The sequence below is a fragment of the Elephantulus edwardii genome, unplaced genomic scaffold (genome assembly GCF_000299155.1).
Source record: "Elephantulus edwardii isolate Elephantulus edwardi_28Jun2011 unplaced genomic scaffold, EleEdw1.0 scaffold00015, whole genome shotgun sequence".
Classification (NCBI taxonomy): Eukaryota; Metazoa; Chordata; class Mammalia; order Macroscelidea; family Macroscelididae; genus Elephantulus; species Elephantulus edwardii.
In genome coordinates this window covers 917,929-929,804 of record NW_006399765.1, presented here as the reverse complement: position 1 = coordinate 929,804, position 11,876 = coordinate 917,929, and the positions used below count along the sequence as shown (strand labels likewise).

Here is an 11,876-nt window from a genome sequence, read left to right as displayed (position 1 = left end):
CCCAAAATCTCTGTAAATGTTTATGAAAATTAATAAAATATATTTATAGGAAAAAAACATATTTGCAGAATTTGATGGAGGGAAGAAAGGAGGGGATTAAAAAAAAGTACATGAATAAAATACAATGTAAACAAATTACTGTATGCAAAATATTTTTAAAAGCCCATGTCATCTTTATCATGAAGAGAATAACATTTGCCTAACGATTTGCTGCGTCAGTTTTAAATGTGGAATTTTGTGCTGCCTGCTGGTAACTTCATGACAGGTTCCTCTCATCCCCTTGTCATTCACCCCAACCAGAACATTTACTACCAGTAAATAAATATCAATAATTAAATGTTACAATAGTAGTTCTATAATACATACTCCCTCACTGGCTGCTGTCAAGTTGGTTCAGGTTCCTAGTGACCCTTCATCGAGTTGTGAGATTATAAATTGCAGCAGGGTGAGCCTGCCCTTCTCTCCCTCAGAGCCCTGGGTGGATTCAAACCACTGGAGAGGCCGCCTTCACGTGAGCAGCACTCAGCTTTACTAACTGTATGTTGTAATTAGTCTATCTTATCAAATAAAAAGATCTGTTGGGAGATTGTCATTTCTAATATATTACACATCTGAAACTTTCCTTAGCGGTACAGAAGTAGCAGGGTGTGATCAGGGCACATATAGTGGATGTGAGCCCTGATTACCATGTCCTACCAAGAAGCTTTTTTTGTTTGTTTAGGCAGAGAGCTCTGGAGGTGTAGTCGGTAAGGAGCTGCGCTGCCAACCCAAAGGCTGGTGGTTTGAATCCACCAGCTGCTGTGAGGGAGAAATAGGCCAGTCTCCTCCTGTGTGAATTACAGCCTCTGAAAACTTGCTGGAGGGTCAGCTATGAGTTGGTACATAACACCACCATCACCCACAAGGTTAAGACCTATCCAGGTGAAGCCCAGAAAGGGATGTGGTTTTTCAGAGGCTTCAAGCAACGTTAACAGCATGGTGGGCCATACAGGGCCACCGTGGGACCATACAAGGCCAAGCAGTGCTTTCTAAGTCCTGCCCACCTCTCCACCCTGGCCCCAAGACAGACATTTGGTGCACAAGACTAACCCACTGACAGCTTGCGACCTGGTACATGGAAGTGGAAATCCAACAGCCATATCATTGAGACTTTACACTCTAGCATCCCCACAAGGGCATCCAGCATTTGCTGTCTGAACAGTAAGAGTGCATGATGGCACACTGCATTTTTGGCTGCATTAGTGCAAACCCCATCAGAAACCCTTTACCGAGCATCTGCTATGCTTAGAGGACCACCCTGCCCCCTTATTCAAGATCATTAAGCCACACATTTTAACTCTTGGTACAGGATGGCCTTCTAACATGCTGTGCTGATTACAGAAAACTTACTGTGCAGAAATGGTGCTACAAACGTCTATGATTTAAAACCCACATGTCCCCAGCTTACACTAGAGAAACTGGAGACATAAATGATATGGCCAAACCACTAACAGCGAAGCTGGGATCCAGAAAGTTAGAGTGTCCAGAATTATTGTTTTACATTGTTTCACATAAGGTTCGCTTTTGGTATTTAGGAGAAAATCAGCCTGTTTAAATAATGCAAACAAACACTACATACCTCAGATTGTGACTTTTTAACAAATGTGAGCTGTGTGATACTGTTTAAACCACAGCCCTTGCTTTTGTGCAGAGAGCTGTGGTGGTGGTGGTTGCTTCTGTTTGCAGTGAGCCATGAACATAAACCCTACTATTTCGTACAACAGGACTGTCCCAGCAGAGCCAAGTGGAATCCTATAACTCACTGTAAGAGATACCCACCTCCAAGGGAAACAAAGGCATGACATTGTCCAGTTACAACACTGCAACCTCTGCCATTTTCTAACCTCAAATCTCTTTTTTCAGGATTAAGGTATTTTTTTTTTTTAAAAAAAAAAAACCAAAACCCAGCACATTCTTTGAGGGGTAAAAAGGAACACACAGCATGGCTCACAGATGGCTATCAGAAAGTGTCCTTCACTACTGGTGACCACAATAAGGAGCAGGGGTCACTTCTTAGTGCAAAGCCACAGTCTAGACTCAGCCAGTCTTTGCACTCAGAAGACACATACACAGTACTCGAAGAACAAAATAAAGTGATGGCTTCCAGCCATTGCAGACCACACAGAGCCTCCGGCAGCCCTTCAGAAGCAGCGCACTGCCTTTTGACATTGCAACACTCTTCTCTCAAGGACAATGCAGATTTTATCACCCACCCCAGCCCCCACCCCACACTCAACTAGGTCCTGCTGAGCCTGCAGAATATGGAAGGAGGTTTCAAAGCCTTAGGCCCTGGCATCACATAATCCAGCGCCTCACTCTCTCCTCTGCTGTCCTTTTAGGCAGAGAGCTCGGGAGAGTGCTGCCTTTTGCAGACAGAAGCGAAGAAAATGTCTCCATATTCTTGAGAGTAGTTGGTTCCCAGTGCCTTCTAGAAGCTTCTCCCCCATGTCCCCCTACATCTGTTTGGCAGACATCTATCTGCACATAGGTAGGTAACTGCTCTCTCCTTTGAGACGAGATGGCAATGGCTTGTTTCTTCAGACACTGTCTCTGTGGGAGCAGGACGTTAAGGAAAACTGAAAGGGCCTTCTCACGTCACGCTCAGAGGAGAATCCTTCCCTTCTCCTTCCTGTGCCTGCTGAGGCCGTGCATGTCCATTAGTGACTAATGTGGTGGGAAGGCGGTGCAGGCCTTTCCTGGCCACATACACACACTCCATTTACCTAGCCGGCCACTCTTAACTGGAGAACAACTTCTTATTTTACACTTGCATGACTTTCAATGCCAACTCCCACTAGAAGCTGCCAGTAGCCACTGACAAAATTGTCTCACTCAATTATGATGCCACAAACTGACCTTAACCTGAACCAAATGTCGCATAAGGCTGAGCTCCCCTGCTGCACATCTGAAATATTTATCCAAAGAATCTTTTTCAGTTGTAAAGAAATGGATAGACTTAACACAGAGGTGAATCTTAGAAGCACTCCAATTCACTGGGTCTCAAACTGATGGCAAATCTTGGAGCTCCTTCCTCGTAAAGGAGCAAAGACCTCAAGGCAACACTTGTGAGGAGGCGGTGGCTGGAGACCCTCGTTATGGGCAGGACCCTTCATGCTTCGCCCAGGCCCCCAGAGACAGCCCAGTGTTTTTGACCATACGTACTGCCAGTATTCTGACTGGATGTTTACGATTCACTTTTAAACCACATGCTAATAAAGGTTCAGTTGTTTTTTTTTAAGTACATGGTTTAAAAGTTCTACCTGCCCATCCCCAACCTGGAGGCAAGAGCATCAGGGAAGCATCTCAAGGGGTCTGCTCCAGGGGGCGGCCCTTCCCTGACGTCACCCCAGGAAGATGCTGGCTCAGTCTGCCATGTGCGGGGCCAGTGTTGCCTTCTAACTGATGGGAAATGAGCTCTTCAGTTGTACTCACAGCATCTCCTGCCTAAATGATTCCTCTCTGGCTTTCACTCCCTTCAGTTCCACCCTCTACCCATCCCTTAGAGGTCTTTCTAAGGCCCAAGGGAGCTTACCATCTTGCTGACTGAAAAACTTGAGTGAGTTTCCATGGACCTCAGAATAGAGTTCAGACTTCTCAACAAAGCCCCCCAGCCCTGCACGGCTGGGATCCTGCTCATGTCTTCTTACCTGGCAGCCAAGCTGTGAGACTATTTACCATTCCAGGTCTCAGCTCTTTCCTGCGCTCCATGGCGGTTTAGTGATGACTTTACTGCTCTATTCACAGTTCCCTCTAGAAGGTGGGTACTGAGTGCATAAGAACCCATGAACCCAGAGCCCAAAGGAATATCTGGCATATTGGAAGTGTTTCAAAAAAGGTTTGAGGAACAATTTATTAAGCTACAAGAAATGTCCCACTCCCTCATCTTACCAAGGTGTCCTGATGTGTTACTGGGGGGCCATCTACTTCCCCCTCCCACTCCAGTCACCCACACCCCTGGGGTTCTTGTATATCCTCAGAGAGGAGCTAGGGTCACAGTATGGACACTCCTCTGTGGGTGCCCCACCTACCTTTACAGTTCCTTCTACCTCCACAAACCAGCGCCTTAGCATGGCCTGGATTTGCCCATCAGTCAGCTCAGGGTTGGCATTGTGGATTTTCTTCTTGACCAGATCCTCCAGCAAGAGACGCCTCAGCCGCCAGTAGAAGAAAGTTCGGGATGTCTTCCAGTCCAGGATGTCCTACACACAGACAAGGTGAGTCCCCTCGGCTCTAATCCTCACTCACACCAGAGGGAACCCCACGGGCACAAAACTCCACTCTGCAGGCACACCCCTCACATTCAAGAGCTGGCTGTAAGCTGCCGGCACCTGCAGCCCCCACACTGTTCCCACAGAGCTGACTGCGATGGCATGCACAGCAGTGGGCCTGGGTACTGCCAGCCCCACACGTGGCTGAGATGTTCCGGGAGAAGGCTGTGAATTCCCAGATAACCAGAGTGAGTAATTGGTTTTGAGCAGACTGCTCAAGCAACTTGAATGCAAATCAGATGTGAATGAGCTGCTGCTGGAACTTTGGTATTGTCGGAATCCACAGCCTGAAAACCACCAGGGAGGCTGTTACCAGTGAAATCCTACAAGCCTCAGTTTCCCATCCGTGAAATGGAACTTTTCTCCTGAGGAGTCCATGGAAACCTAAATCAACTGTTTTAGGATGATAATGGATGTAGCAAAGGGGGAAAAGTTTCTCAGAAAACTTGGCAGTGATTTGATGTGCACAAGCTATTTTCATCCAGTCCTGTGAGGCCCTGAACCCCAGACATACACGGATGCTCACTAGCAGGTCTCTGACAAGCCAGGAGAGAAGGCAGCCATTGTACTTACGTTAATAACACCCTTCTCTTGCATCCGGCCTGGGGTGTCGTGCAAGTCAGCGAACTGCACAGCTACCTGATGGTAAATGGGAATTAGGAATTCCTCCCGCTCCTTCAGTTTGTTCTCCAGCTCCTTCCGCTCAGCTGGGCTTAGCTCTGGAGTGCCTGCAATTAGATAAACCTGCCTGTCACACACTGTGATGACCAGGAATCTCTGCACAGCAGCCGCCACAGAAAACTCAGAATCCACCCCTGCCCCTTCCCTCAGTGGCCTGGCCTCCACTGTCTTCACTAAGAGGATGAGGCCTCTACGGGAGATGTCAGGCCTGTTCTCACCTTGCTACGGAGCCCAAATGTCTTCTCTCCATGACGCCCACAGCTATGGACGCACCCATGGGAACCCTTCGTTCCCCTTTCAGTGAGCAGGTGCAGACAAACTCATTTTCCCCCCATGAGAGGACAGGGCTGGCACAGCAGTGGCACCATTGTCCATCCACTACTGACAAGTGTTGGAGCATCTGGACCATTCCATGGAAAGAGCACCCTTTATGCCTCTGAGGAGAAACTACCTGCTCTTGTCCTGCGTCCACAACAAATACCCATCAGACTTGGTAAAGATCTGAGTAACTACTGACGTTGCAAGCTGTATTCTAATATCTTGTTTTGACTATTCTACACTGAGTCTATCATTCATCTTCCAGTTTGTCACATCCTGATAGTCTGCACGCTGCTGTGGTACTGGAAGCCATGTTATCAGTATTTCAGATTCTAGCAGAGTCACCCATGGTGGACTGGTTTCAGTGGAGCTTCCAGACTAAGACTAGGAAGAAAGGTCTGGCAATCTAATACCAAACATTAGCCAGTGAATACCCTGTGATTCACAACGCAATACTGTCTAATACTGAATACTTTTGGAAATATTCCAACAAAATACACAGTGACCACAGTGAGGCTCGAGCACAACAGCACCGGTGAAGACGGTTTACAGTCTTACACAGCCTTTCATTCTGTCTGGGAGCTGCCACACATTGGAGTCAACTTGCTAGAAACTACCAACTACAACAACCTCAAGTTAGCTGGAGCCAGACTGATGTGTCCTGTGTCAGCCCAGCCCCCTGGGCAGCTCACCAAGCCAACCCTTGCCATTCTAGTTGTTGGGCGGGAAAAGAAAGAGAAAGGCAGTCTACAAACCCTATTTGGATCACTGAGCTTATAAGCATACAGTACCATACTCGATAGAGACGATTTTCAAATTCCTTATAACAAGGAGGAACCCCTCCCCAAATCAATAGTGTCCCAGTAGAGGGGCTGCTACATTGTGCCTTTCTTCCTAATTACTCTCTGAATGAGACCTCCGATCAATACTGAAAATTTAGCTTCCTGCCTTGTAAGGAGGAGCTAAGTTTAGCTGAAGGAGCAAGAGGTGACAGCCCTGTGTTGGGGATAACCTGAAGTGCTTTGTCACCAAAGCTGACAAATAAATACATGACCACAGGTGATGGGATGCAGAAGAGAAAGGTCTATTTCAAGCATGCCTGTCTGAGAACAGGGCTTGTTTTTTATGCCACTATGAATCATATGCCATAAACAGCCTTGGGCTGCTGAATGAGCTGTAAGTATTAAACACCATGTTAACAGAACAGGGATGTAACCACACCATCTACTTTCACTTTTATGAGGTTTCTGGATACCCAACTTCACCTTGTTTTACAAAACCCATCATTACTTTCAGGCTGTGAAGATGTCCTGACCCACTGCTTCAGGCACGTGACATCTCTATATTCTTTCCAAAACAGGTCAAGTGCATGAGCGTGCTTGCCACATTCTGGAAGGAGCACGGCCTTTCCCTCTAGTATGGAGCCGGATCGACATTGCTGTGCCTACCGACTTGGTGAGAGGAGAGCACACTAGTTTGTTCTCAGAGAAAACTGTCAGCTAGACTTGATAAAGAAACAAACATTTCCCTTTTTCTTCTAAAGGGACTGGAGACTTCCACAGGCAAAGTGCTGGTTCCAGAGCAAGGGTAGGAAGACTCTAAGAAGAGTCTACAAGTTTTGTGAGAAAAATGAAGGAACAATTTGACAGATAATGGGGTCATATTAAAAGGTTCTTCTATTGGCTAAGTGTGTGACAATATGAACATTAAGTAACAACATTTATGAAGTAAAACTGTGAAGCCCTCTTGATACAAATAAATGGGGAAGGAGGAGAGGTAATGCTTTCCTTTATAGCAGAAGAACAGTAAATGTAGACAATGACAGAATTAGAAAAATCACCATTTTATACCTTTCATAGTAACTGACTCAAGAATTATCAATGAATGCCAAATAAAACTATTAGGTGGCAGTTTGATGAGTAACAGGATATTGAGATGGTCTAAAAGCATCTTTTACTAAAGAGTAAATGGTACTTTACAGCTGAATAAAGCAAGTAATATATGTCCATTATTGCTGTTAGGACAAATTGACATCACAGGCTTCCTGCTGATGACGTTCTAAGGAGGATTTAACATCACTTCATAATTTTCCTGCCCCAGATGTATAATTTGAATTTGTGAAGTAGAAGGCAAACCTAACTTTAAGAGTATTTGCTCAAAAAAATGGCCTGTTTTTAAAAAAGGTCAAAGGTCATGAAAAAAGAGAAAAGCCTAAGAACTCTCCTAAATTAAAAATACTTAGTAAATGAATTGTAATTTGTGGTTTGGGACTAGACCTTAAAAAAAAAATTCAAACAATAAAGAATATTATTTGGATAACTGATAAAATTAGAATATGAACCTTTAATTAAATAAGATAGTGCCAATATTATGATTCCAGATTTTAGCTAACCTTGAGAAGAATGGGAATCCCAGAACACTTGATTATGCTCATGTGAAACTTATACTCGGAACAGGAAGCAGCAGTCAGAACAGAGCAAGGAAATACTGCATGGTTCAAAATCAGGAAAGGAGTGCGTCAGGGATGCATCCTGTCTTCATACCTTTTAAATCTTTATGCAGAACACATCTTTCAGGAGGCTGGACTTTATGAGGAGGAATGTGGCATCAGGATTGGAGGAAGACTCAACAACCTATCGTATGCAGATGACACAACTTTGCTTACTGAAACTGAAGAAGACATAAAGTGTTTGCTGCAGAAGGTCAAGGACTGTGTTCTTCAATATGGATTGAGGCTCAGCATCAAGAAGACAAAGATTCTCACCACTGGGCAGTACGATGATAGATGGAGAAGTGACTGAGGTTGTTAACGGTTTCAGCTTACTTGGCTTTACAATCTACACTCTTGACACCAACAGCCAAGAAATCAAAAGACAAATTGCTATGGGGAAAGCTGCTACAGAAACCTCTCCAAAGAACACTGAACTAACTTAGTCCCACAAAGATAAATATTGTATAACATTATTGTAGAATGAGTATAAGGATCCAGGAGGAGTAGGAGAGGCTGGAAGCAGAGGGATATGGATGTGCAGGAGGAAGAGGGGATTAATCATTGGATTGTACAATTTGTTGGGTAGGGGAGTGAGGGAAATGGAAAGAATTTGTTAGATTTTTATTTAGAATTCAGTAAATTAGTAAAAAAAAAACCCACAACCTCTCCAAAGACTAAGGTGCACTTGAATCAGGCCATGGTCTTCACAATTACTTGCTATGTATCAGAGAGTTAGACAATGACTAGAGTTGAAAGAATTGATGCCTTTGAGTTGTGCTGGAGAAGAATGTTGAACATATGTACCATGGACTGCCAAAAAAACAAACTTTACCCTGGGAAGGGTGAAAAAAGGCTGTTCTTGGAGGCAAGGATTTTAAAGCTCCGTCTCCCATACTTTGGGCATGTGGCCCAGAGGAACTGATCCCTGGAGAGGGACATCATGCATGGAAGGGTGGAAGGACAGCTCAGGAGAGGAAGACCCCAGATGAGATGGACTGACACAGTCTGGGGCAGTGGGGTGAGTGTGTCAGAGACAGTGAGACGAGCTCAGGTTAGGACAAGGTTCAGAGCTGTTGTACGTAGGGTCACTATGAGTTGCAGGTCACTCGATGGCACATAACGACAATTGTGCTTTTGTAAGAGAAATCTGTTTATGAAAATACTCAGACATCATGCCCCTTATCAACCACTCTCAAGTGGTTCAAGGCCATGTATGTGTGGGAGAAGAGGTGAGAGTACAGGCATGAAAGTATAACTGATAAAGCAAATGGGAGAAAACATAACAGTTGGTGAAGCCGAAGGAAGGATATCAGAAGTTCTTTGTATAAAAATATTCCTGTATTGTAAAAAAAAAAAAAAAGTTCCTATAACTTTTCTGTGAAATGAAAGAAATTACATGCTAAACAAAAATGTTTTTATTAGCTCCCTAATACATATAATCAATAAGGCTAATAATACTTGCAGATTATTGGTTTCTAGCCTCTGTGCTTTGTATCTATTAACTCAGTCTTCACAATAATTTATGAAGTTGCTATGTTTATTCCATTCTCAGCCAAGGAAACTGAGGCATGGGGAATTTGTGTAACTTATAATTTACTAAGGTCACAAAGCTAGAAAGTGGGAGCCAGGACTCACACACAGCACTCTGACTTCAGCAGCTTTAGGTTCTTGGACGCTTCTCTCCGTACTGGTTTGAGGGTGAGGGGTGGGGTGAGGAAGACAAAGGCTTCAGCAGTAGAAAACCCACTGCCATCAAGGAGATTCAGAGAACTGCCACCTTCCACTGGTTTCTGAGGCTGTAAATTTTTACAGGAGGAAACAGCCTGTCTTTCTCATGTGGAATCCTGGTGGATTCTAACTGGTGACCTTCGGTAAGCAGTGCAGTATGCAGCATGCTATGCCAGTACACAGACTCACTGCTGTCAAGCTGGAACAGACTCAGAGCCAACCCTCCTGCAGGTTTTCAGGGTCTGGAAGTCAGGAAGAGACTGCTCACTTTCCTTCCTTGCAGCAGCTCCAGCTTCGGGTTAGCAGCTTTAGAATTATCCCATTCGCCACCTTTTAATTTTAGAGAAGGCCAAGTGATGATAACAGGCTCCTTGCCTGAGAAGTTAAGGTCCATCTTAATCCCATCCCACATCCTGTGGTGTGGGTTAGACACTGTTTACTAGGCCGGCCTAAAATTTAGAGTGGCTTTTCCTGATCACAAAGCAATTGAGGCTAACACTGAGAAGAATAGGAATCCCAGAACACTTTAATTGTGCTTACGTGAAACCTGGATCAAGAAGCTGCTGTCACAACAGAACTAGGGAAGACTGCATGGTTTAAAACCAAGAAAGGGGTGTGGCAGGGCTGAGCAAATCATTTGAGAAGCTGGACTTAGTGAAGAAGAATGTGGTTTCAGAATAATTGGAGGAAGATCAACAACCACCTGAGCTGCGCAGATGACACAGCCTTGGTTCCTGAAAGTGAGGAGGACTTGAAACATTTGCTGCACAAGATCAAAGCCTAACAGTCTTCAATTTAGATTACATCTCAACATCAAGAAAACAAAAATCCCCACCACTGGGCCAGTAGGCAATATCATGATAGATGGAGAAGAGACTGAAATTGTTAACAATTTCATTTTACTTGGATCCACAATCAACACCCTGTAGCAGCAGTCAAGAAATCAAGACATATTGAGAAAACCGGCCCTCAAAGACCTCTCCAAAGTGCTAGAGCAGAATCGTCAGTTTAAAGGCTCAGGTGCTTCTGACCCAAGTCATGTTCTTTTCCATTAATTGTTATGCATCTGAAAGTTGGACAGTGACTTAGGAAGACAGAAGAATTGATGCCTATGAATTTTGGTATTGGAGAACAGTATTGAATGTCCAAAGGACAGCAAAACAAACAGATATGTCTTTGAGAAAGTGTAGTCAGGGTGTTCCTTCAAGGCAAGGATAGGGAAGCTTCATTTCACATATTTTGTACATGTTAGGAGGGGCTGGTCCTTGGAAAAGGACATGATTGGAAAGGTGGAAGGCCAGCGTAAGATGGGAAGACCCCCAACAAGATGGATTGACACAGTGATTGTCAATTGGGCACTGGGCTCACGTATGTCAGATGGAACAGGATAGGGCAGGTTTTGGAGCTGTTGTTCATAGGGTCACTATGAGTTGTAGTTGACACAATGTCATAAACAACAGCACCAACCTCCTATTATTGGGAAATGAGGAACTATTAAGTAAAACCTAGAGGTTAAAACGACTGGCTGCAAAGGAGGGCCGACCACCGATGTGGCTAGACAGAGTTCCAGACTCTTTCAACTCTCTCTTTTGAGCAACCAACCAAGAGTGCACCTGATGGCACACATACCACTTAACGGTAATTACTGTGCTGGAAATCGCACTCAGCACTTGCGGGATCACACAGCTCATATGTCTTCATGAACAATTCAGCCAGGTCTAGTAAGCTGTCAACACCATGCTGCCGGGCAGACTACATTAACAGTATTGAGCATTCTCCAGGTTGCTTCACATATATTATCTCCAACCTACAGAACAACCCAATCGTATAGACAGATACTCTGGTGGGGTTTTTTGTGTGTTTTTTTTAGATACTCTGTTTTACAAAAGTGAAAACTGAGGCTCTCAGATGGAAAGTGGCCCACCCAATGGCATCTCCTTTCAAGTGGCAAAGTTGGCGTTTACTCTGAAGCATTAAATGGCACTGAATAGCCAAGCAGGTACTCTCCCAGTGGTGCCAGGGAAAGAGTCTGGAGAGTTGGGCTCGTTTGGTTAGAAAGGAATTAAGAGCAGTCCTACTCAGCTCTGGGTGCAGACGAGGGAGAACATGCTGGAAGGAAGGCAGTGGCTTTAACACATTGGAGGACAAAGGAAACAGGCTTTGAGGCCAACAGAGGGCATGCACACCCAATCAGGATGTTCCAGAGCTTTGAAAGAGGAACAGAACCCACACCTGTAATGCTCTAGATCTTTTCTGAAACCAGGAAGACCACAGACCAATCATACCCTTACAGGCGACCTGGCTTGAATCCGTTACTAATTCCTCTAACAACAGTTCAAGACTGCTTTCAA

At 44.7% G+C, this 11,876-nt stretch overlaps 1 protein-coding gene across 1 annotated transcript in view; it reads right to left on the bottom strand.

Annotated features, from left to right (window-relative positions):
• ACACA (acetyl-CoA carboxylase alpha) overlaps positions 1-11,876 on the bottom strand; it is a 277,380-nt gene that overhangs the window by 8,618 nt on the left and 256,886 nt on the right. The window contains exons 53-54 of the mRNA XM_006881383.1: positions 4,881-5,035; positions 4,068-4,238 (exon numbers count right to left, since the gene is read on the bottom strand). Of these exons, the coding sequence (XP_006881445.1) occupies positions 4,068-4,238; positions 4,881-5,035 (326 nt within the window). The remainder of the gene's footprint in view (positions 1-4,067; positions 4,239-4,880; positions 5,036-11,876) is intronic.